The sequence below is a fragment of the Muntiacus reevesi genome, chromosome 1, assembly GCF_963930625.1.
Source record: "Muntiacus reevesi chromosome 1, mMunRee1.1, whole genome shotgun sequence".
NCBI lineage: Eukaryota > Metazoa > Chordata > Mammalia > Artiodactyla > Cervidae > Muntiacus > Muntiacus reevesi.
In genome coordinates this window covers 209301833-209327035 of record NC_089249.1, presented here as the reverse complement: position 1 = coordinate 209327035, position 25203 = coordinate 209301833, and the positions used below count along the sequence as shown (strand labels likewise).

At 36.9% G+C, this 25203-nt stretch overlaps 1 protein-coding gene across 1 annotated transcript in view; it reads left to right on the top strand.

Annotated features, from left to right (window-relative positions):
* SNX2 (sorting nexin 2) overlaps positions 1-25203 on the top strand; it is a 58741-nt gene that overhangs the window by 9055 nt on the left and 24483 nt on the right. The window contains exons 2-3 of the mRNA XM_065918213.1: positions 18923-19040; positions 23180-23343. Coding sequence (XP_065774285.1) covers positions 18923-19040; positions 23180-23343 — 282 coding nt within the window. The remainder of the gene's footprint in view (positions 1-18922; positions 19041-23179; positions 23344-25203) is intronic.

Sequence of the window (25203 nt, the reverse complement as noted above, 5' to 3'; positions counted from 1 at the left end):
AATAAGCAGCGTGGCAGTATACAGACTTGAGGTACTCCTTTCCCCGTTTGGAACCAGTCTGTCTGTCTGTGTCCAGTTCTGACTGTTGCCTCTTGACCTGGGTTTTCTCGGGAGACAGATAAGGTGGTCTGGTACTCCCGTCTTTTTAAGAGTTTTGCACAGTTTGTTGTGATCCACAGATCTGACTTATGCTGGCTTGAAAGAACTGATCTCTAAATTTTCAGGAATTTTGTAAACTGGTTAGTAAACAGCCATTGTTAAATGTTACATAAACATAAATTATATTTTAAAAGGCAGTAAATACTTAGAACTTGTCACTTGTTTATTTCTTACTGTGTTTTACTAGTTTCTGTGCTCCTAAATTAATGTGCCTATTGTATCTGTGTGGTGTAAAGTGTCTTACTAGCTCCATTTTCAGTAAGGAGTAATCAGCCACAGAGGAAATTGTTTATGCCACAGAAATCAGCGAAAGCTAAAATTCAGGGTCTTCTTTCCCAAAGACCTGATTGCTAAATATATACCAGCATACCACTGCTTTTTAATCATTCTAAGAGATATGTAGTGTTCTCTCATTGTGGTTTTAATATACATTCCCTAATGATTAATGACGGTGAGTCTTTTTTGCCTGCATACTCACCATCTGAAAGTTGTGCTTAGTGTTCTTTCATGTCTTTTTCCCATTTAAAATAGGTTTCCTTATTGAGTTCTGAGAATTTTTTCATGTATTCTGAATATAAATCCTTCATCAGATATGTTTTTTAGGTATTTTTTCCCCAATCTGGTTTTTTTTTTATCATTTTTTGGTTGATAGTGCTCTACATGTTGCATATGAAATCCTTGGGTAACATTGCCCAAGGTCACAAAAGTTTTCCTGTTTTTTCTGTAAGTTTTAAAGTTTTAGCTTATTTATATTTAGACTTGATTGATTTTGAGTTAATTTTCTTATGAGTTGAGGTTCATTTTTTTGCATATGAAATCTCGTTTCAATTATTGAAAGACAGTCATGTTACAGTTTCCTTTATGGCTCAGAATATGGTCTTTTGTGGTAAATATTATGTGTGTACTTGAAAAGAATATATTTAGTTTGATATTGAGCAGAATGCTCTATAAATCCTGTTAGTTGACTGTATTTTTCAGTACATGAGACATCAGTAGGTTTAAGATTTGTATTAAGATAAAGAAGCTAGACTTTTAAAAAAATTTCTTCCTTGGGTTTTCTTTGAATGTTTATCGAAAAATCAATAGAACATTTATGTGTGGGTCTATTTCTGGACTTTGTGTAGTTGGTCTTTTGACTGTCTTTCTGCCAGTTGTATGTTGTCTTGATTAACTGAATGTTGAAATCAAATAGTGTGAATCCAGTGACTTTGTTCTTTTCAAAATTGTTTTTTGACTCTTCTTGTTCTTTTGCTTGCCCATATAACTTTAGAAGCTATTTATTGATTTCTATCAAAAATTCCTGCTGAGATTTTAACTGAGATAACGATGAACCCACTGATTAGTTTGGGGGAGAATTAGCATATTGAGAGCCTTTAAGCCATAAGTATACTATTTCTCTCTCTCTCTCTTTTTTTTCTTTTAGATCTTACTTGGTTTTTTTCATTTGTGTTTCTACTTTTCAGCATACAGATCTAGTGCACATTTTATTAGTTTATACCTATTTTATGACTTTTTGGTGCTTTTATATCTTTTACATTCACTCATTAATGGCACATTTTCTCTGTTTTCTGCAGCTGTTGCTAGACACTAGTTCTAGTAGAGTTTTAGAGTCTGAAAGTTTCTATGTAGACAGTCATGTTGTCTGTGATTAGAGTTTTATTTCTTTCCAATCTTTATGTCTTTTTCTTGCCTTATTGCACTAGCTGAATCCACCAGTGTAATGTTGAATAGAAGTGGTGATTGTGAGTATCTTTTCCCCATTCATGCTCATAGGAGGAAAATGCTCATTTTTTTCTTTCTAGAGTATTGTTTTGGTAGATGGCTTTTATTGGGTTAAAGAATTTCCCTTCTATTCCTAGTTTTCTGAATTTTGTACCTATGAATGGATATTGATTTTGGCAAATACTTTTTCTGCACCTAATATATTCATGTGATTCTCTTTAGTTTATTGGTAAAGTGGTATAGATTGATTTTCAAATATTGAGTAAACCTTGAATTCCTACACAGTCATAATGTATTTATCTTTTTTATATATTGCTGCACTCAGTTTGCTAGTATTTTGCTGCTGTTGTGTCTGTGTTTGTGACAGATACTTGGGTGCTGTTTTATTTTACTTGTGATGTCTGATTTTGGGTATCAGAAATACTTACCTCATTAAATGAATTGATGAGTGTTTTTCTCCTCTTCTGTAGTCTTGAGGAGTTTGTGTGGAATTATGTTTGCCTTAACTGTTGGCAGAACTTGCTAGTGAAATCATTTGAACATGTAGTTTGTTGTTAGAAGATTTTTAACTACAAATTCAGTGTCTCTGACAGTTATGAAAGTATTTCTTGTGGAGAAGGAAATGGCAACCCACTCCAGTGTTCTTGCCTGGAGAATCCCGTGGACAGGGGAGCCTGGTGGGCTGCTGTCCATGGGGTCGCGCAGAGTCGGACACGACTGAAGCAGCTTAGCGTGGCGTTTCTTCTTGATGCACTTTGGTGGTATATGACCTTAAAGGAATTTTTCCTTTCAGTGTAAGTTGTGAAGTTTATGGGCAGAAGTTTTTCATAATACTGCATACTTACTACTGTATCCGTGGAGGCTGTGGGTAATGCCCCTCCCTTTCTATTCCTTATATTGGTAATTTACGCCATCTCTTTGTTTGCTTCCTATTGTTCTGTTTTAATCTTGCTAAAGGTTTGTCATTTTATTGGGATTTGTTTTTCTTTTTCAAAGAATCAGTTTTTGGTTTCTTGATTTCTGTTTTTTGTTTTCTTTTTTAATTTTATTAATTTCTTCTGCTTGTTTGGTTTGCTTTTCTGTTTTGTCAAATAAAAGCTTTGATTATTGATAAAAGGGTCAATGTATGGCAGAAACCACTACAATACTGTAAAGTAATTAGCCTCCAACTTTAAAAATAAATGAAAGAAAAAAAAAGGACAGAGTTAAAAAATAAATTAAAAAAAAAAAGGCTTTTTTTGAGTACTAGTATTTAGTTATGTATTTCTCTGAAGCACTGCTTTAGCTGTCTCCCACAAATTTTAATATTGTTTTTGTCTTCATTCAGTTTAAACTGTTTTGTAGTTTCCCTTGTGACATCCTTTTTGACTTACAAGTTATTTAGAAGTGTTAATTTCCAAAATTTGAGGATTTTCTGGATAGCTTTCTGTTACTGATAGCTGTTTATTTGATTATTGTCAGAGAATGTTTTATGATTTCAGTTCTTTTACATTTGTTAAGGTTTGTCTGATGGTCCAGAATGTGACCTCTTATAGTGAATAGTCTGTGTGTACTTGAAAAACATGTATAGTCTGATGTTATTGTTGAAATATTCCCTAAAAGTCAGGTTGACTGATAGTATTTTCCAGGTCTTCTCTATCTTCTCTTATTATCTGTATTTATTGTATCAATTACTACAATTTAGTATTATTGCAATTTCTTGGTACATTGATCCTTTTATCATATGACACTGCTCCTTTATTGGGCTTCCCAGGTGGGTCAGTCGTAAAGAATGCACCTGCCAAGCAGGAGACACTGGTTCAATCATTGGACTGGGAAGATCCCCTGAAGAAGGAAATGACAACCCACCCTAGTATTCTTGCTCCAGGAAATATCGTGGACAGAGGAGCCTGGCGGGCTATAGTCCATGGTGTCTCAGAGTCAGACACAACTTAGCGACTAAACAACAGCAACAAACCCCTCTTTACTGCTGATGATATTCTTAAGTTCATCTACCGTTAATGTAACACTCCAGCTCTTCTTTGGTAGCGTAGCATGATTTTTCCATTCTCTCAGTTTTAACTTATTTATATCTTTAAAGTAGGGCTTTGTAGGCAGCATATTGTTGTGAATTTACTCTTATACACAGTCTGGCCACCTCTATATTATAACTGGTGTATTTACATTTTTTGTATCATGTATCTTCAGGCCAAAGAACTTAGCACTTTTTAATAAAGAAGCTGATCTATCAATGGCAGATTCCTATAGTTTTCTTTAATCTGAGAATAACTTTATTGCACTGTCATTCCTGAAGGGTATTTTTGCTGGATATAGAATTCTGCGTTGGCACTTCTTTCAACACTTTAACAACTTTGTGCTACTGTTTCTGATCTCTGATTTCTGATGAGAAATATTCAGTTCTTCTGTTTCCATAAGTGTAATTTTTGTTTGTTTTTCCTTAGCTGCTTCAGGTTTTTAGTTTTTTAATGTTTAGGTTTCAGCCCTTTTTCATGATGAGACTGCATCTAGTTTTCTCTGAAGTAGTCCTGTTTGGAGTTCTCATGTTGCTGTATCTGTAAATTAATCTCTTGCACCAGATTTGGAGAATTAGCCATAACTTCTTGAAACATTTTTTTGTGCTGCTCTTTCTTGGGGCTCCAGTAATGTGATTATTAAACTTTTTTATATTGTTTCACATATCCTTAGGATTTTGTTCATTTTCTTCATTTTTTCCCCCCTATTATTCAGATTGAATATTTCCCGAGACTTATCTTCAAGATCACTGACTTTTTCTTTTAAGAACTGTAAAGGGTAAATTTTCCTTCCCTGGTCAGCTGACAGATTAATTTCTTTTATGGTTGCTAGAAGTTGGTGTAATAAAGGATTTTATACTCAGTGCCTAGCAAATAGCATGAGTGTTTTTGTGACTCTTTCCCTTGCCCCTCTCTTGCCAGCATGATAAGACACAGGTGCCCAGAGCAGCGTTGCACCAGCCTTTGGTTTGTGTCATAGCTGAGAAACTTAAGTTTACAAAACCTAAATCATTTATAATAGACAATGTCTGCCTGTTCTTTGCTCTAGAAAATACAGTATCTTTATTGTTGTTTAGTTGCCAAGCCATGTTTGACTCTTTTATGACCTCAACAGACTGTAGCCTGCCAGGCTCCTTTGTCCATGGGGTTTCCAAGGCAAGAATACTGCAGTGGGTTGCCATTTCCTTCTCCAAGGGAATCTTCCCAACCTAGGGATCAAATCTGCATCTCCTGCATTGCAGATGGATTCTTTCCCATCGAGCCACCAGGGAAGCCTTGTCTTTATTATACTGGGTATTAAACAGACCTAATCTTTTGAGGGGAAAGAGGTTAAGTATGTTTCCTCAATACCTGTGTTGAATAACCTGTCTTGGGTAATTCTGATCACCCAGAAGCTGTCCCACTGCTCTTCTGCCATCACTTCCTCATTCAGTGGCCACTCTCCCCATGCTCCTTCTGTCCACTGAGAACAACTCTTCCTGCTCCCACTTGGAAAACAAGAGAGACATGGAAAGGCAGAGGCAGAGGTGAGTGAGTCCTGAGAGCATTTACTGAGTGACTGCTCGGTGAGCAGAGGAGCAGAGCACTGTGCTGCTGATGGATGGGCCCTGATAGAAAGTGCAGACCTCATAGCCTCCCCGCAGTGGGGTGACTGCTGCCACCTCAGCCATTACTGGAGTTGTTCGTGGCCACACCATTCCCATCTTGTTCTCCACTCCCAGGCACTGACCTGTGATATTAAAGAGTCCTTTCGGTTGCATAAACATTCTAGTTTTTCTTTCTCTGTGACTTTGCTGTCAAAGAACTATGACTATCCAAGATATTAGCATAGTATGAATGTTTATTTATGATAAGAATACATCATAGGTTATTAATAGTCTGCATGTGTTATAACTGTATCCTGTATTACAGTTTTTACTTTGAATTGTCATATATATTTTAACGAATTGAAGATGGGAAAGGTAGTTTTTGTTACTCAGATATTTAGCATTCCTGTTATGTTTCCTTCTTTCATTGTTTCCTTTTGTATAATTTTTCTTAAGCTTAAAAAATTTCTTTTAGCTTTTTTTTTTTTTTAGACCAGGTCTATTGATGATGAATTATCTTATTTGTACTTCATCTGAAAGCTATTTTTTCTTTATTCCTGAAGGATATTTTTGCTGTTTATAGATTTTTGGGTAGACAGTCTTTTTTCCATCAGTTAGAAACTATTCTTAGACTGTTTTAGTCTTATGATTTCTGATGAGAAATCTACAGTCATTAAAATTGATATGTCCCTGTGAAAATGGTGGGTTTTTTCCTCTCATTACTTTCATTTTTTTCCCCCAATAGTTATATTTTTAGCAATGTGATAATATGTTGTAGTCATCGTTTTCTCTGGTTTTATACTCTTTGAAGTTTGCTCCTATACATTTATATCCTTCAGCTTCAGGAATTTTCAACATTTTTTTTTCTGTATATATTTCTGCAGAAATTTTTCATGTCTCCAGTGACTTTAGTTATATAAATGTTAGACCTTCTAATATCCCACAGACCTCTGAGGTCTTGTTCATTTTATTCAACTTTTTTTTTCATGATTATTCAGATTGGATACTTCATATGGATTTATTTTCAAGTTCACTGACACTTTCTGTGTCATCTTCATTCTTTTATTGAACCTAGTCTGTGAACTTTTTTAGATAGTTTGATTTTAGTTCTGGAGTTTTCCTTTTTTCTTTCTTTTCTCTCTCTTTTATTTGTTTTTTTGGTAGGTTCTATTTCTTTGCTGCAAACATTCATCTTTTCATTCACTTCAAATATATTTACCTTTATCTCCTGGAGCATAGTTCGAAAACCTTGTAAAAGTTTTCTTGGCTAATACTTCCAATACCTGATTGTTTTGGGGTTAGTGTCTGTTGATTGTCTTTTCTCTTGAGATTTGATCACAGGTTCATTACACAAGCACTAAATAATAGCCTTGAGTTGAGATTGACTATTTTTAAGATTGCATGTAATTTTTACAAATTTTGGTGTTTTTCAAAGTTATTATCAAGCAAAGTTAAGAAATACAAAAAGAAATCAAGTTAGATGACTAGATTTAGAAATTGTAAAATAGTGAAGTGGGTAGTCAAAAAAAAAAAGCACCATTATAGCAATTCTGATGTACTTCTCATGAGTTTGAACAAATTCTGGGAGATAGTGAAAGACAGGGTAGCCTGGTATGCTGTAGTTCGTGGGGTTGTGAAGAGTTGGACATGACTTAGTGACTGAACAACAGCAAGGAAATTTATGTAACCATAGGTAAGTTAGTGTGCAGGCAGAACTAAAATCCAAAACTTTTGATGCCCAGGAAATTTTGACATTTTAAAAATAAAAATCTATGTTAATAATCACGTTGAGTGCACAGGCCTATTATAATGCCTGTTTCTTACTCAAAGCAAGTATAATCTCCCTCAGTATCCATACGGCATTGGTTTTAGGACACACTGCTACTGCTGCTGCTGCTAAGTCGCTTCAGTCGTGTCCGACTCTGTGCAACCCCATAGACGGCAGCCCACCAGGCTCCCCTGTCCCTGGGATTCTCCAGGCAAGAACACTGGAGTGGGTAACCCTTCCTTTCTCCAGGGGATTTTCCCAACCCAGAGATCGAACCCAGGTATCCCCCCATTGCAGGTGTATTCTTTACCAGCTGAGCCACCAGGGAAGCCCAAGAATACTGGAGTAGATAGCCTATCCCTTCTCCAGCAGATCTTCGTGACCCAGGAAACATACCGGGGTCTCCTGCATTGCAGGCAGATTCTTTACCAACTGAGCTCTCAGGGAATCCCTGGAGGTTGCTCAGTCGTGTCCGACTCTTTGCGACCCCATGGACTACAGTCCATGGAATTTTCCAGGCCAGAATACTGGAGTGGGTAGCCTTTCTCTTCTCCAGGGGATGTTCCCAACCCAGGGATCGAACCCAGGTCTCCCACATTGCAGGCAGGTTCTTTACCAGCGTGTGGCAAAATCCATTTTATTGAATCTTTCTGGAATTTTAAAAAATATTTTCAATCTGCAATTGATTGAATCTGTTGGGACCCCCACAAAGAGAGGACCAGTTGCAAAAAACAATATTTATTTGTGTATTGATTGATTGGTTTTTAGAGTATGTGTCTATTTTTTTATTTATAATTTTTGTTTATGACTGTGCTGGGCATTCATTGCTGCAGGGCTTTTCTCTAGTTGTTACAAGCAGGGACTACTCTTTGGTTGCGATGCACAGACTTCTCATTGTGGTAGCTTCTCTTGTCGGGGAGCATGGGCTCTAGGGCACGCAGGTTTCATTAGTTGTGGCACGTGGGCACAGTAACTGTGGCTCGCAGGCTCTGGAGCACAGACTCAATAAACAGTTTTGGTGCACAGGTTTAGTTGCTTGGGGCATATGGGATCTTCCTGAATCAGGGATTGAACCGTGTCTCCTACATTGGCAGATAGATTCTTTACCACTGAGCCACTGGGGAAGCCCAGCAGCATGTATTTTTAATGAGTAGTGTCAGGAAACTGGATCATATTCATAGGTAACTATTTCTTTTATATAGTGGCATATTCGAAGCATCTTTCTGTGACACCAAGTGCCACTCTGCTGCTCTGTCTTTTGGAAAATAGACTTTACCTTTTAGAGCAGTTTTACGTTCATAGCAAAATTGAATGGAAAGTATAGAGATTTCCCATATTAATGTGCCTACACATGCATTTTTCTTCATTATCAATATCCTCCACCATAGTGTGGTACCTTTGCTACAATTGGTAAAACTACACTGTGACGTCATATTACATTGTGATGAATCACAATCACCCAGGATCCGTAGTTTACATTAGAGTTCACCCTTGGAGTTGTACTTTGTCTGAGTTTGGGCAAATGTATAATGACATGTGTTATATATTATAATATATTACAGAGTAGTTTTATATCTGTAGTATTTATTATATGTTATAGTATATTACAGAGTAGTTTCACTGTCCTGAAATTCCTCTCTGCTCTGCTTGCTCACCCCACCATTCCCCCAATCCACTAGTCTTTACTATCTCCATAGTTTTGCCTTTTCAACAGTGCATTGTAGTTGTAAATATATAATATGTAGGTCTTTCAGACTGGCTTCTTTCACATTTAAGTTTCCTCTATGTTTTTTCATGATTAGATGCTTCATTTCCTTTTGGTCTGAATAATACTTCGTCGTCTGGATATCCTGTAGTTTACTTACCCAGTCACCTACTGAAGAACATCTTCGTTGCTTCCAAATTTTGGCAATTATAATTAAAGCTGCTGTTAACATTATGTGCATGTTTTTGTGTGGGTATAAATTTTCAACTCCCCTGGATGACTACTAAAGTTCACAGTTGCTGGAACACATAATAAGAGTATGCTTATATTATAAATGTGCTGCCAAAATGGTCTTCCATAGTGGTTGTACCACTTTGCATTCCCACCAGCAGTGAATGAGAGTTCCTGTTTGCTTCACATCCTCATCAGCATTTGGTATCCTCATCAGCATTTGGTATCAGTGTTGGAAATTTTGACCCCTTTAATAGATGTATGGAGTGAATCCACTATGAGGTATAGTGTCTCACTGTTGTTTTAGTTTGCATTTCTCTGATTACATATGATGTGGGAAATCTTTTCATGTGGTTATCTGCCATTTGTTTATCTTTGGTGAAGTATCTGTTAAGGTCTTTGGCCTGTTATTAAATTGGGTTGTTCATTTTCTAATTGTTGAGTTTTAAGAGTTCTTTGTATATTTTGGATAACAAGGCTTTACCAGCTGTATCTTTTGAAAATACTTTCTCCCAGTTTGCAGCTTGTTTTTCCATTTTCTTGACATTGTCTTTTGCAGAGTAGTTTTTATTTTAGTGAAGTCTGTCTTAGCAAATTTTTTTCATGGATTGTGCCTCTTTGGTATCTAAAAACTTATTATGAAATATGAGGTCATCTAGATTTCCTCTTGAGTTATCTTCTAGAAACTTTATACTTTAGTGCTCTATCTCTTTAGGTCAGTGATCCATTTTGAGTTGATTTTTGCAAAGCCTGTAAGGTCTGTTTCTAGATGCTTTTCTCACATGTAGATTTTCAGTTGTTGCCAGCACTGTTTGTTGAAGAGACTAATTTTTCTACATTGTGTTGCCTTTGCTCATTTGTTGAGAGTCATTTGGTTGTTTTGTTATTTTTCAGTCACTAAGTTATGTCTGACTCTTTGCAATCCCACGGACTGCAATATGCCACACTTCCGTGTTCTTCACTGTCTTCCATAGTTTGTTAAAACTCCCGTCCATTGAATTGGTGATGCCATCCAACCATCTCATCCTCTCTTGCCCCCTTCTCCTCCTACCCTCAGTCTTTCCCAGCATCAGGGTCTTTTCCAATGAGTTAAATCATCATTAGTCCTTTCAGTGCATGATCAGGGTTGATTTCTTTTAGAATTGACTGATTTGATCAAGAGTCTTCTTCAACACCACAACTCAAAAACATCAATTCTTTGATGCTCAGCGTTATTTATCATTCAGCTGTCACATCTGTACATTACTACTGGAAAAACCATAGCATTGACTATATGGGCCTTTGTCAGCAAAGTGATGTCTCTGCTTTTTAATATGCTATCTATATATGTCATAGCTTTCCTTGCAAGGAGCAAGTGCCTTTTAACTTCTTGGCTGCAGTCACCATCCGCAGTGATTTTAGAGCCTGAGAAAATAAACTGTCACTGTTTCCATTTTTCCCTATTTGCCCGTGAAGTGATGGTACCAGACGCCATAATCTTAGTTTTTCACATGTTGAGTTTTAAGCCAGCCTTTTCACTCTCCTCTTTAACCCTCTTCCAGAGGCTCTTTAGTTTCTTTTCGCTTTCCGCCAAAAGTTTATACCATCAGCTTATCTGAGGTTGTTGTTATTTCTCCTATCAGTCTTGATTCCAGCTTGTGATTCATCCAGTTCAGCATTTCACATGATGTACTCTGCATATAAGTTAAATAAGCAGGGTGACAGTATACAGCCTTGATGCACTCCTTTCCCAATTTTGAACTAATTTGTTGTTCCTTGTCCAATTCTAACTGTTGCTTCTTGACTCGTATACAGGCTTCTCAGGAGACAGTTAAGGTGGTCTGGTATTCCCGTTTCTTTAAGAATTTTCCACAGTTTGTTGTGATCCACACAGTAACATGCTTTGGCACAGTCAGTGAAGGGGAAGTAGATGTTCTGGCATTTCCATGCTTTCTCTGAGATACAACAAATGTTGGTAATTTGATATCTGGTTCCTCTGCCTTTTCTAAATCCAGCTTCTGGATTTTCTTGGTTCACTTAATGCTGAAGCCTAGCTTGAAGGATTTTCAGCATTACCTTGCTAGCATGTGAAATAAGTCCCTTTGGGTGGTAGTTGAACATTCTTTGGCATTGATCTTCTTTGAGATTGAAATGAAAACTGACTTTTTCCCGTCCTGTGGTCAATGCTTTATTTTCCAAATTTTCTGGCATATGGAGTGCAGCACTTTAACAGCATTATCCTTCCGGATTTTAAGTAACTCAGCTGGAATTCCATCACCTCCACTAACTTTGTTAGTAGTAATGCTTCCATTCAATATCACAGTAATCCAAGTCTGTGCCCCAACCAGTATGCTGAAGAAGCTAAAATTGAACAGTTCTATGAAGACCTACAAGACCTAACACCCAAAGAAGATGTCCTATAGGGGACTGGAATGCAAAAGTAGAAAGTCAAGAGATACCAGGAGTAACAGGCAAATTTGGCCTTGGAGTACAAAACGAAGCAGACCAAAAACTAACAGTTTTGCCAAGAGAACACACTGGTCATAGCAAACACCCTCTTCCAACAACACAAGAGAAGACTCTACACATGGACATCACCAAACGGCCAGTACCAAAATCAGATTGATTATATTCTTTGCAGCCAAAGATGGAGAAGCTCTATACAGTCAGTAGAAACAAGACTGGGAGCAGACTGTGGCTCGGATCATGAACCTCTGATTGCCATATTTAGACTGAAATTGAAGAAAGTAGGGAAAACAACTAGAGACCATTCAGGTATGACGTAAATCAAATCCCTTACGATTATACAGTGGAAGTGAAAAATAGATTCAAGGATTAGATTAGATTAGATTAGATCTGATAGACAGAGTGCCTGAAGAGCTATGGATAGAGGTTTGTGACATTGTACAGGAGGCAGTGATCAAGACCATCCCCAAGAAAAAGAAATGCAAAACGGCAAAATGGTTGTCTGAGGAGGCATTAAATATAGCTGAGAAAAGAAGAGAAGCTAAAGACAAAGGAGGAAAGGAAAGATATACCCATTTGAATGCAGAGTTCCAAAGAATAGGGAGAAGAGATAAGAAAGTCTTCCTCGGTGATCAGTGCAAAGAAATAGAGGAAAACAATGGAATGGGAAAGACTAGAGATCTCTTCAAGAAAATTAGAGATACCAATGGAACATTTCATGCAAAGATGGGCACAATAAAGGACAGAAATAGTATGGATGTAACAGAAGCAGAAGATATTAAGAAGAGGTGGCAAGAATACACAGAAGAACTATACAAAAAACGTCTTCATTACCCAGATAATCACAATGGTATGATCACTCACCTAGAGCCAGACATCCTGGAATTCGAAGTCAAGTGGGTCTTAGGAAGCATCACTACAAACAAAGCTAGTGGAGTTTGTGGAATTCCAGTTGAGCTATTTCAAATCCTAAAAGATGATGCTGTGAAAGTGCTGCACTCAATATGCCAGCAAATTTGGAAAACTCATCAGTGGCCACAGGACTGGAAAAGGTCAGTTTTCATTCCAATCTCTATAAGAAAGGCAATCCCAAAGAGTGCTCAAGCTACCTGCACAGTTGTACTCATCTCATGCTAGCAAAGTAATGGTCAAAATTCTCCAAGCCAGGCTTCAACAGTATGTGAACCATGAACTTCCAGATGTTCAAGCTGCATTTAGAAAAGCCAAAGGAACCAGAGAGCAAATGGCCAACATCCATTGGATCATCAAAAAAGCAAGAGAGTTCTAGAAAAACTTCTATTTTTGTTTTATTGACTTCACCAAAGCCTTTGACTGTGTGGATCACAACAAACTGAAAATTCTTCAAGAGATGGTTATACCAGACCACCTGACCTGCCTTCTGAGAAATCTGTATGCAGGTCAAGAAGCAACAGTTAGAACTGAACATGGAGTAACAGACTGATTCCAAATCAGGAAAGGAGTACTTCAAGGCTATATATTGTCACCCTGCTTATTCAACTTATATGCAGAGTACATCATGAGAAATGCTGGACTGGATGAATCACAAGCTGAAATCAAGGTTGCCGGGAAAAATATCAATAACCTCAGATATGCAGATGACACCACCCTTATGGCAGAAAGTGAAGAAGAACTAAAGAGCCCCTTGATGATAGTGAAAGAGGAGAGTGAAAAAGTTGGCTTAAAACAAATTCAGAAAACAAAGATCATGGCCTCTGGTCCCATCACTTCATGGCAAATAGATGGGAAAATAATGGAAACAGTGATAGACTTTATTTTGGGGTGCTCCAAAATCATTGCAGATGGTGACTGCAGCCTTGAAATTAAAGACACTTGCTCCTTGGAAGAAAAGTTATGACCAACCTAGATAGCATATTAAAAATCAGAGACATTACTTTGCCAACAAGAGTCCATCTAGTCAGCTGTGGTTTTTCCAGTAGTCATGTATGGATGTGAGTTGTACTATTAAGAAAGCTGAGTGCCCAAGAATTGATGCTTTTGAACTGTGGTGTTGGAGAACTCTTGAGAGTCCCTTGGACTACAAGGAGATCCAGTCAGTTCATGCTAGAGGAAATCAGTCATGAATATTCATTGGAAGGGCTGATGCTGAAGCTGAAACTCCAATACTTTAGCCACTTGATGAGAAGAACCGACTCACTTGAAAAGACCCTGATGCTAGGAACGATTGAAGGCAGGAGGAGAAGGGGACGACAGAGGATGAGATGGTTGGATGGCATCACCGACTCAATTGAGATGAGTTTGAGTAAGCTCTGGGAGTTGGTGGTAGATGAGGAAGCCTGGCGTGCTGCAGTCCATGGGGTCACAAAAAGTCGTACAAGACTAAGCAACTGAACTGAACTGAATGCTTCCTAAGGCCCACTTGACTTCACACTCCAGCAGGTCTGGCTCTCGTTGAGTGACCACACCATTGTGGTTATCTGGATCATTAAGACTTTTTTTTGTATAGTTCTCTGTATTCTTACCATGTCTTCTTAATCTCTTCTGCTTCTGTTAGGTCTTTACCATTTCTGTCCTTTATCCTGCCCATCCTTGCATGAAATGTTCCCTTGATAGCTCCAGTTTTGTTGAAGAGATCTCTTGTCTCTTCCATTCTGTTGTTTTCCTCTTACTTTGCATTGTTCACTTAAAAAGGCTTTCTTATCTCTCCTTGCTGTTCTGTGGAAGTCTGCATTCAATTGGTTATATCTTTGCCTTTCTCCCTTGCCTTTCACTTCTCCTTTCCTCTGCTATTTGTAAGGTCTCCTTAGACAACCACTTTGCCTTCTTGCATTTCTTTTTCTTTAGGCTGGTTTTTGGTCACCACTTTGTGTAGAGTTACTGACCTCCATCCATGATTTTTCAGGCACTCTGTGTATCAAATCTAATCCCTTGAATTATTCGTCACCTCCACTGTATAATCAAAAGGGTTTAATTAAGATTATACCTAAACTGCCTAGTAGTTTTCCCTACTTTCTTCAATATAAGTCTGAATTTTGCAATATGGAGTTCATGATCTGAGCCACAGTCAGCTTCAGATCTTGTTTTTGCTGACTGTAGAGAGCTTCTCCATCTTCAGCTGCAATGATTATAATCAGACTGGTTTCAGTATTGACCCTCTGGTGATGTCCTTGTCTAGAGTTGTCACTTTGTTTTTGGAAGAGGGCGTTTGCTATGACAGGTGTGCTCTCTTGACAAAACTCTGTTAACCTTTGCCCAGCTTCATTTTGTACTCAAGGCCAAACTTGCCTCTTAACTCCAGGTATCTCTTGACTTCCTGCTTTTGCATTCCAATCCCCTATGATGAAAAAGGCACCACTTTTGGGTGTTAGTTCTAGAAGGTCTCGTAGGTCTTCATAGAACCCTTCAACTTCAGCTTCTTCAGCATTAGTGGTTGGGGCATAGACTTGAATTACTGTGATGTTCAGTGGTTTGCCTTGGAAGCAAACTGAGATCATCCTGTTGTTGAGATTGTACCAAGTACTGCGTTTCAGACTCTTTTCTTGATAATGAGGGCTACTGCATTTCTTCTAAGGGATTCTTGCCCCCCGAAGTAAACATGATGATCATCTGAATTAATTCACCCACTCCCATCCATTTTAGTTCACTGGTTTCTAATGTTGTCAGTGTTCACTCTTGGCCATCTCATGCTTGACCTTGTCTAGCTCGCCTTAGTTCATGTACCGAACATTCCAGGTCCTATGCTTTGTTGTTCTTTACAGCGTCAGGCTTTCCTTTCAACACCAGATACACCCACCGCTGAGCATTGTTTACACTTTGGCCCAGCCTCTTCCTTCGCTTTGGAGCTCTTTCTCCGCTCTTCCCCAGTAACATATGACACCCTCTGACCTGAAGGGCTCATCTTCCAGTGCCATATCTTTTTGACTTTTCATAATGTCCACAGAGTTCTCGGGGCAAGAATATTGGGATGGTTTGCCATTCCCTCCAGTGGACCACATTTTGTCCGAACTCTCAACTGTGACCTGTCCTTCTTGGGTGGCCCTGCATGGCATGGCATGGCTCATAGCTTCATTGAGTTACACAAGCCCCTTTGCCACAAGACTGCCATCCATGAAGGACTTGCTTATAGTAAGTGAATCTATTTCTAGGTTCTCTTATTTTTTTCCACTAGTCTGTTTATTCTTTTACCTGTAGCATACTGTGTCAATTATTGTAGCCTTATGGTCAGTCTTGAAGTCAGGTAGCTGCAGTCCTCCCACTATGTTTTTCTCCTTCAGTAATGTATTGTCTCTTCTGGGTTTTTTGCTTCTCCGTATAAACTTTATCATCATTCTCTCAATACCCACAAAATACCTTGCTGGAATTTTGATTGGTATTGCATTGAACCTGTGGATCAAAGTCAGGAAGAACTGATATCTTGACAGTATTGAGTCTTCCTTTTCATGAATATGGAATATCTCTCCATGTATTTAGCTCTTCTTTCATTTTGTTCACTAGGGTTTTTTAGTTTTCCTCAGAGGGATTTTGTGCATGTTTTGTTAGATTTCTTCCTGAGTATTTAGTTGTTTTGGGTGCTGATGTAAATGGCATTTTTTTCTTTTAAAATTTAAAATTCTATTTGTTGATGGTATATAGAAATAATTAGCTTCTGTAGGTTAGCCTTGTATCCTGTAACTTTGCTATAATTGTTTATTAGTTCTGGAAGCCTCTTTTGTCAGTTCTTCTGGATTTTATTTCCTTTTTTATCTTTACTGCATTAGCTTGGACTTGCAGTGTGATGTTGACAGGCAGTAATGACAGCAGGCATCCTTGCCTTGTTCTTGCTCTTAGTGAGAAAGCTCTTAGTTTTTCATTAAATGTAATGTTAGGGGTAGATTTTTTAGCTATTCCTCAAATTGCAGCAATTATGTATTTCCATGAATGGGTGTTGGAGCCACTCTGCTACATTTTTATGTATGTGTACTTAAGGGTATTTCAAACTTTATTGTAGACAGTCTGGTTGACAGACTTACTGCCATTTCTTACACATATTCATAGTTATTTTCTTAGAGTTGAGTTAACAGAGAGTCATTGAGTGTTTGCTGCCAGGAACCTGGTAAAAAAATAAAATAAGACATTCTTCTTTTCATACAGAGTTTGTAGTCTATAAATAGATAATAGTGATAATACAGTGTGGTAAGAGAAATTATGACAAAAGAAACAGATATGCATTGGAAGCATATATACCACTCACCTAACCACACTCAGTTAGAGAGGAGGTTGTCAGTAACATCTTCTGGAAAAAGCTTATAGGAAAAGCTTATTTGTTTTTAAGTTCCTTCAAGAAGAAAATGCTAAGGTGAGTAGACGCATACCTTTGTGAGAGTTTGGAGATGTAATAATGAGCTCCTGAGAGAAAAGAAACTGCTTTTTAAAAGTTTCCCATAAGGAATTTAAACTGTTTTTGAAAGCTGTAAAGAAATGTCCTTATGCCATAGGGGATAGTTTACTCAAAAAACTGATCAGAAAAATCTTATTAATTAGAAATGGCCTTAAAGTTGATAATTTACCCTTACTAATTAATAACTTTATTCATTCGTATGTACCATTAAGTAAGTGGAAAGGCAACAGTACAAACTGGGAGAAAATTTTTTTTCCATACATATGTGATACATATCTAGAACTTGTATCTAGAATATGTAAAGAAATCCTACAAATCAATAAGAATGATAGAAAAATAGGGAAAATACTTAAGAGATCCTTCACAAAAGAAGAAATCCAAATGTCTGTTAAATATATGAAAAACTGCTCACCGTTATTACTCATCAGGAAAGTGCCAGTTCAAATCACAGTAACGTGCACTCTGTACTCTACATATCCATAATAGCTTAAGTGAAAACATGAAATATATGTAAGTGTTGACAAGGATATGAAGCAGCTGGAAGCTCTCTATATTATTGGTGTGTGTTAGTCACTTGGTCGTGTCCAACTCTAACCCCATGGACTGTAGCCCGCGGGTTTCTCTGTCCATTGGATTCTACAGGCAAGAAGACTAGAGTGCATTGCCATTCACTTCTCTGGAGGATCTTCCTGACCCAGGGATCGAACCCTGGTCTCCTGCATTGCGGGCAGATTCTTTACCATTGAGCTACGGGGAAGTCCTGTATTACTGGGGGGAGTGTAAATTATATAACTGCTTTAAAAGATATTTAGTGATGTCTTCTAAAGCAGAAATTTACCTATCCTGTGATTCCACTCCTAGGTACATACCAAACAGAAATTTGTTCACTGTTTGCTGAAAGATACATGTGCTGGACAGTTCATACAGCACTATTGATAGTGGTAACAAACTGATAATGAAATTTGAAAACCTGGATGCTAATCAACAGCAGAATGGATCAGTTGTGGTGTATTTACACAGTGGAATATTTACCTCAACAAGAATGAGTGTTCTAATATTACATGCAACAATAAAAAAGAGTCTTGTATACATAGTATTAAGATAAAAAAAAAAAAAACCAAAATTGTGTTTTGGATGATTCTAGTTCTGTGAAGAGCAAAAACCAGAAAAAATCATCCTTGCTGGTGGAAGCCTCGGTTGAGAGAGGGTAAAGAATGGAAGAGAGCATGAGTGGAGCTTTTCGATTTGATAATGTTCTCTTTCTTGATCTGGGTGCTGATTACACAGGTGTGTTGGGTTTTGAAAATATATAGCTGTGCACTTTTGATATATAAAACTTACTTTTTGTGTTATGTATTTTTTTAAGTACTGGTTTTAACTAATTATAAGAAAACTGTGGTAAATCTAACAGTGTTGATTCCATTTTGCTGATTTTTATACTTTCAGAAATACAAAAATATTCCTTTAGCTTAGTTGAAATGTAAATGGGAATTTTTTAGCTTAACAATACAGAAATTTTAGAATAATTCTAGTCTTAAGTCCACTACTGCTAAACCTTTTTCTTAAAGTATTAATTTGAACTTCTTATTCATGCAACATATTTGCAAGGTCTGATTTTTACTATTATATGATATTATATACTGTATAAAACATTAAAATTTGTTTTTGTTAATTATAACTAGACATGACAGATTAGTATATCTAACTGGGTGACTGGAAAAGATTTTCTGTTTTAAATCTTAAGTGACTTCTTGTTAAGAAAGAAGGTGAGTGAAAGTGTGTTTTTGGTTATTTCTTACCCTCAGAGGAGGAACTGTAAATAGCTGTTCTTATTCTTTCTTCTCTGCTTATCAGTAGAATGTTTTATTTCTGTAGTATCTGGAGACATAATTATAACAGACAAACATGGCAATCCATTATCAATTATTTTTTTAACAGTCAAGTCCATCATCTCCGGATCCAGCTAGCTTTCTTGCAGAAGATATTAGTACGAACTCCAATGGTCCAAAGCCTGCAGAAGTTGTGCTAGATGATGACAGAGAAGATCTTTTTGCAGGTAATTGTAAATGCTTTTATTTTTTTTAAGTAATTGTCCATTGTAGCATATATCCTATTAGAAAATATTCTCTAAAACAAAACTAACATTTTCTGTGAAGTACTATTGATGGCTTTTCTTGTTAATGACTTAGGATGATAGGAAATTTTAGTTACTTTGATTTCTGAAAAATAAAGAATGTTGTGAGAAGCACGAATGTGATCCTTTCTGGTTTTAAGCATTTGGAAATAAGTCACGCTAATAATTTGATTATTTCAAGCAGTACTTGGACACAAACTAATGGTTGTGGCATTCAGACTTTGAGAAATAGCAATGATTATGTTCTCTTACTACTTACAATTTTTCACAATGGAAAATTAAACTCTGGACTTAAGAATTACTTTATTTATAGTCTATATATATTTGAAATCTGTTTCAGTAAAATGTTTCAGTATTTACCATGTGGACCATTTTGATTCAATTTTAAGTGAATAAATTGATTCTTCAGGAATTTATTTTTGATATGGGGGCAGGATTTGGTGTCATGGAGAAGGCAGTGGCAACCCACCCCAGTACTCTTGCCTGGAAAATCCCATGGACGGAGGAGCCTGTAGGCTGCAGTCCATGGGGTCGCTAAGAGTCGGACACGACTGAGCGACTTCACTTTCACTTTTCACTTTCATGCATCGGAGAAGGAAATGGCAACCCACTCCAGTGTTCTTGCCTGGAGAATCCCAGGGACGGGGGAGCCTGGTGGGCTGCCGTCTATGGGGTCGCACTAAGTCGGACACAACTAAAGCGACTTAGCAGCAGCCGCAGCAGGATTTGGTGTAGTCCATTTCTACCTTTAAAAAATTGGACCCTCTTGAAAACAGTAGTTAAGATTAAAATTTAGATTCAAATTAATGTTTGGATATTAAAAAGCAGCATCTTCCTTAGAATTAATGGCACAAATAATTGCAATAGTAAATCTTTGTGTGCTTAAGAGCTTAATTTACCTAAACTGGCTTTCTTTGAGTTAAAACTTGATAATGTATCCTCCCTCAGCCTTTATAGTGGTTGAATATTGAAACCATCCTGTAGTTTTTTAATACAAGTATGTTTAAAAATACAATCCTCTATGACAGAGGTCCATATAATTTCTTGTTTAATGTATGAAAAGTTTTCACTGCAGATGAATTCATGTATTTTATGAATTCATGTCAGAAAATTAAAATGTGAATACAATCATATTCCCAGCCCCTCCCCCGCTTTTTCTGTCGCTACCTAACAACTAAGAGTATAATGACAGTTAACCAAAATTGTAATAATACTTTTTCTTTTCTTTCATTAATTTTTTCCCAGGAGATCCTTGGAAGTTTCTACGTGGCATTTATGTTTTAATCTGAAAGATGACAAAAGTAGCTGCTAATCTAAAATTGTGGTTATTCCTCTAATAGTAGAGGGTCATACATAGAACACTTGGATTATCCATTTTATTAAAGAGTCTTTAACCTTTTAGTCTCAGAATTCTATGTTAGTGAGTGTGCTGAAACTCTAAAAGCAGAACTCTGATGTCCGCATAGGAGAGATGGTGTTCTTGTTCACAGTGTGCCCTGCTGACCAGACAGTTTGCCCCGTCAGGGCTGAGCAGTGATATTTGCCCGCAAAGCTCAACTAGAAAAATCTTTTTTGTGTTAGTGTACCTAGTGCAGACTATACTAAACATAGTGATTGATCCATGGTTAATGTCAGTGTTTTTGTTTGTTTTTAAGGAGAAACAGAGATGAGGCAGTAAAAAGAGTCATCTGTTTCTTTTGTTACCTGCAGACACTTTTTATGCTTTATCTTTTATCTTAAACTCAGCTACATTTCATAATGACGTCATTAGGTTTCCTAAGACCTGTATAAGGGAAGAAACTATAGGTATTGCTCTAGTGCCTTAGCCATTCTGGTTTTAAAGCCATAATGAGATTAGATTGTAATTGGTATGTATGCCAATATACTTTGGGTAGCATTTCAAATACTATTATGTCAGAAGTGGCATCAGAAAAAGTTCAAACATGAGTTTTGTTACTGTTACTAGCTTACTTACAGGATGTTCACCAAACGTGGGTAACTAGAGAGCTGCTTTCCCATCAGTACCATCCTGCACTAAGCTTCACTGAACACGTTAGGAAACTGTCCTAGAGGAGTAAGTGAGGGTGAGCAAATTGCCAGTGTTGAAATTGTCCTAGACTTTTAGAACTTGTTTTTGCCAGGGTAGTTAGTGTTTTTCCCTTAACGCTTTTCAGCAGATTATACCAAATTCAAAGTTTAACAAGTATTCCTTTGTTTGAAAAATTCTCTGCTGTCTGTGGTATGAGTGAAATGTTACTTAGCTGACATTGACGTAATCAATTTACACTTACCTTCAAAGTGACTCTTTCAAGGAAATATCAATCTTTATACATAGTATATATGAGACTTTTTTCTGTAAAAAAAGAAAAACTTTGACTTATTTTTTTATTGAGGTATAGTTGATATACAGTATCATTTAAGTTTCAGGTGTACAATATAGTGATTTACAATTTTTCAAGTTTATACTCCATTTATAGTTTTAAAATGTTGGCTGTATTCCCTGTGATGTACAATATATCCTTGTAGATTGCTTATTTTATGCATAATAGTTTGTACCTCTTAATTCAAAGAGGTAGAAATTTTTAATACCTCAAAAATTCAAGAGGTATCTTACTGCTTCAAGTAAATAACATATATGTTATTACTGATATACTTTTTGAGGTATTAAAATGGCTCACTGTGTATTGTTACTACCTTCTTAAACTTTGAGGAATCTAAGAACCTCAGGTTAGAAACCACTGATTTAATCCTGTTTCATTTACAGTCCTTCCTGCATTTTCTTGGTATCAGTTCTATAAACCAGCAGAACTGTGGTTATTATTTTGGCCACTGATTATAAATTTTACTTTTCTGGCTTTGCTTTTAACTTACTCAGTTATGATTGATTCCTGAACAATATGGGTTTGAAATGCTCAGGTCCACTAATAACGCATTTTTTTAAATTAGTAAATACTACAGTACAACTTGATCGGAGGTTGACTGAATCCAAGAATGTGGAACCTCTAAAACAGAGGAGCCATATATATGAAAGTCCTAAATATAATTTATACCCAGAGTTTTGACTGTGTAGAGGGTTGGTGGCGCTAACCCCCATGTTGTTCAAGGGTCAACTGTGTTTCATTTTTGGGGAATACTTCCCTCATTTTTTCTCTAAATCCTTTCAGATCTTTTCAATTCAGTTTCATAAAATATTCCCTATTTTCCCCAGCCTGGATTATTCTCTCCCATCTCAACTCAAATTATAGTTTGTTTTGTAGTTCATATAGCAGTTAAACGTTTTGTTATGCTCTTTATATTGTTCTCTTGGCTGTTATTTGTCTTTTATTATTTAACATTCCACATGCTTATGTCTTGTTTTCCCGACTAGATTATAAACTCCCTGAGGGCAGGTATGATACTTTGCATTTTTTTGTGTTTCTTCATTGCATTTAGCACAATGTTACATAGCTTTTAGACACTCAGTTTATTGATTTGTTTTGTTTATAAATATATTTAGTTTTAGATTTTTCAAGTGAACAAGCACTTTAAATGAAAACCTAAATATCTATTGCTTTGTGTATATTTGTGTATTCAGCTAATATTCAGTAATCTTTAGCAGTTAATTGCTTTAGATTACTAACTTTGTGGACTTTCCATAACAAATTTTTAATCCCAGTTGGGATAGTTGGGAGCAGCTTTCCACTCTAAAGTTTGTGTTCGTGTGTATATTAGCCTGAATACAAGATTTTGGACGGTAAGTTACCACAAGTATTAGATATATTATAGATCCAGACACAATTGAATGTGGAATTATTCACATCATTGCTTTCCTACTAGCTTTATCCCTACCACTAGCATAGATAACTATGTTGACATACTAGAATTCTTCCTAAAATCAACAAAATCACTGTTGGATTTAAAGTTTAAGTAAACCACCACTAAGGAAGGATTCATAAATTATTTATAACAACTATTTTAAAATAATATTTTGATATTATGGGTCATATAAAAATGTTTCATAATTCATTGCCTGCTCAACTTGCTACCAGTATCCTCAACTAACTTGTTTAATTTGTGTCTAGAAGCTACAGAAGAAGTTTCTCTGGACAGTCCAGAAAGGGAACCTATACTCTCCTCAGAACCTTCTCCTGCGGTCACACCTGTGACCCCCACAACACTCATTGCTCCCAGAATTGAATCAAAGAGTATGTCTGCTCCTGTGATCTTTGATAGATCCAGGGATGAGGTATGGAAAAATGTTTATATTCTAAAGTAATATGTAAATAATACTTTTGTTTTTGTTCTCCACCCAGCATTTCTCTCCTGTCCATCATTTGTAATCAAAGCCTTTTAGACATTTCCAAAAAGAACACTACAGAGGTTGGGTGATTTGACTTCTTAATTTATCTCCACACTTTTTAATCCAGTAACTTGAATACATCACTTTCCTTCTCAAGTCAGACAGTTTGTCATTTGTGATCTTACCATAACAGTCCCATGGACTTAGGCACCTGGCCGGCCACAGTTCATGTGGTCGCAAAGAGTCGGACAGGACTGAGCGACTGACTGCATTGGCCGAGCAGGGGGTGTGTTGTGAGTGGAGAGGAAGCATGAGGGCCTTTTAGGGTGTAATGATGGTTTTCTTTCTTGATTTCGTTTCTGGTTACAGAGATATGTTTACTTTGTAAAAGTTATTGAGCTTTTATACCTAGGATTTATATACTTTATGTATGTTACAGTTCAGATAAGGCTTACTTTTCAAAAATCTGTGCAGTAGGGCAACTTTGAAAAAAAATTACCATTAGAAAAAAATGCTTTTCTGACGTCTTAGAATATTAATATTGCTTTTAAATTTTGAAAAATTGAACAGTTCCTGTGTTTTCTTCTTGAAGATAATAAACCTTTCTCTCAGAGCTACTGTTAATAGGGATTGCTTACTTATAATGGCATAAAAAGTGCTTCTCTGTAGTCTCATAGGTTTATCATTTTTCCTACTTTTTTCCTCAGCTTTGTAGTGCTTTTTTTGGCTTCAAGAAAAACATGTGTTTACTAGGTAATTAGAGAAATCATGATGCTCAAATTGCTTATAATAATTTCTGCAAGTTTGTAGGATTCTAAGGGCAAAAATAATGGCTGTTTCCTGGGTTTTAAAGAGGAGAGATACACATTATCAGAGAAATGCAAATCAAAACCACAATGAGGTACCATTACACGCCAGTCAGGATGGCTGCTATCCAAAAGTCTACAAGCAATAAATGCTGGAGAGGGTGTGGAGAAAAGGGAACCCTCTTACACTATTGGTGGGAATGCAAACTAGTACAGCCACTATGGAGAACAGTGTGGAGATTTCTTAAAAAACTGGAAATAGAACTGCCATATGACCCAGCAATCCCACTTCTGGGCATACACACTGAGGAAACCAGATCTGAAAGAGACACGTGCACCCCAGTGTTCATCACAGCACTGTTTATAATAGCCAGGACATGGAAAACCTAGATGCCCACCAGCAGACGAATGGATAAGGAAGCTGTGGTACATATACACCATGGAATATTACTCAGCCGTTAAAAAGAATTCATTTGAATCTGTTCTAATGAGATGGATGAAACTGGAGCCCATTATACAGAGTGAAGTAACCCAGAAAGATAAAGAACATTACAGCATACTAACACATATATATGGAATTTAGAAAGATGGTAATGATAACCCTATATGCAAAACAGAAAAAGAGACACAGATGTACAGAACAAACTTTTGGACTCTGTGGGAGAAGGCGAGGGTGGGATGTTTCGAGAGAACAGCATGTATATTATCTAAAGTGAAACAGATCACCAGCCCAGGTGGGATGCATGAGACAAGTGCTCGGGCCTGGTGCACTGGGAAGACCCAGAGGAATCGGGTGGAGAGGGAGGTGGGAGGGGGGATCGGGATGGGGAATACATGTAACTCCATGGCTGATTCATGTCAATGTATGACAAAACCCACTGCAATGTTGTGAAGTAATTAGCCTTCAACTAATAAAAATAAATGAAAAAAAAATAAATAAAATAAAAAATAAAACAGATAAGAGTTAAGTAAAAAAAAAAAAAAGAGGAGAGATACAGCT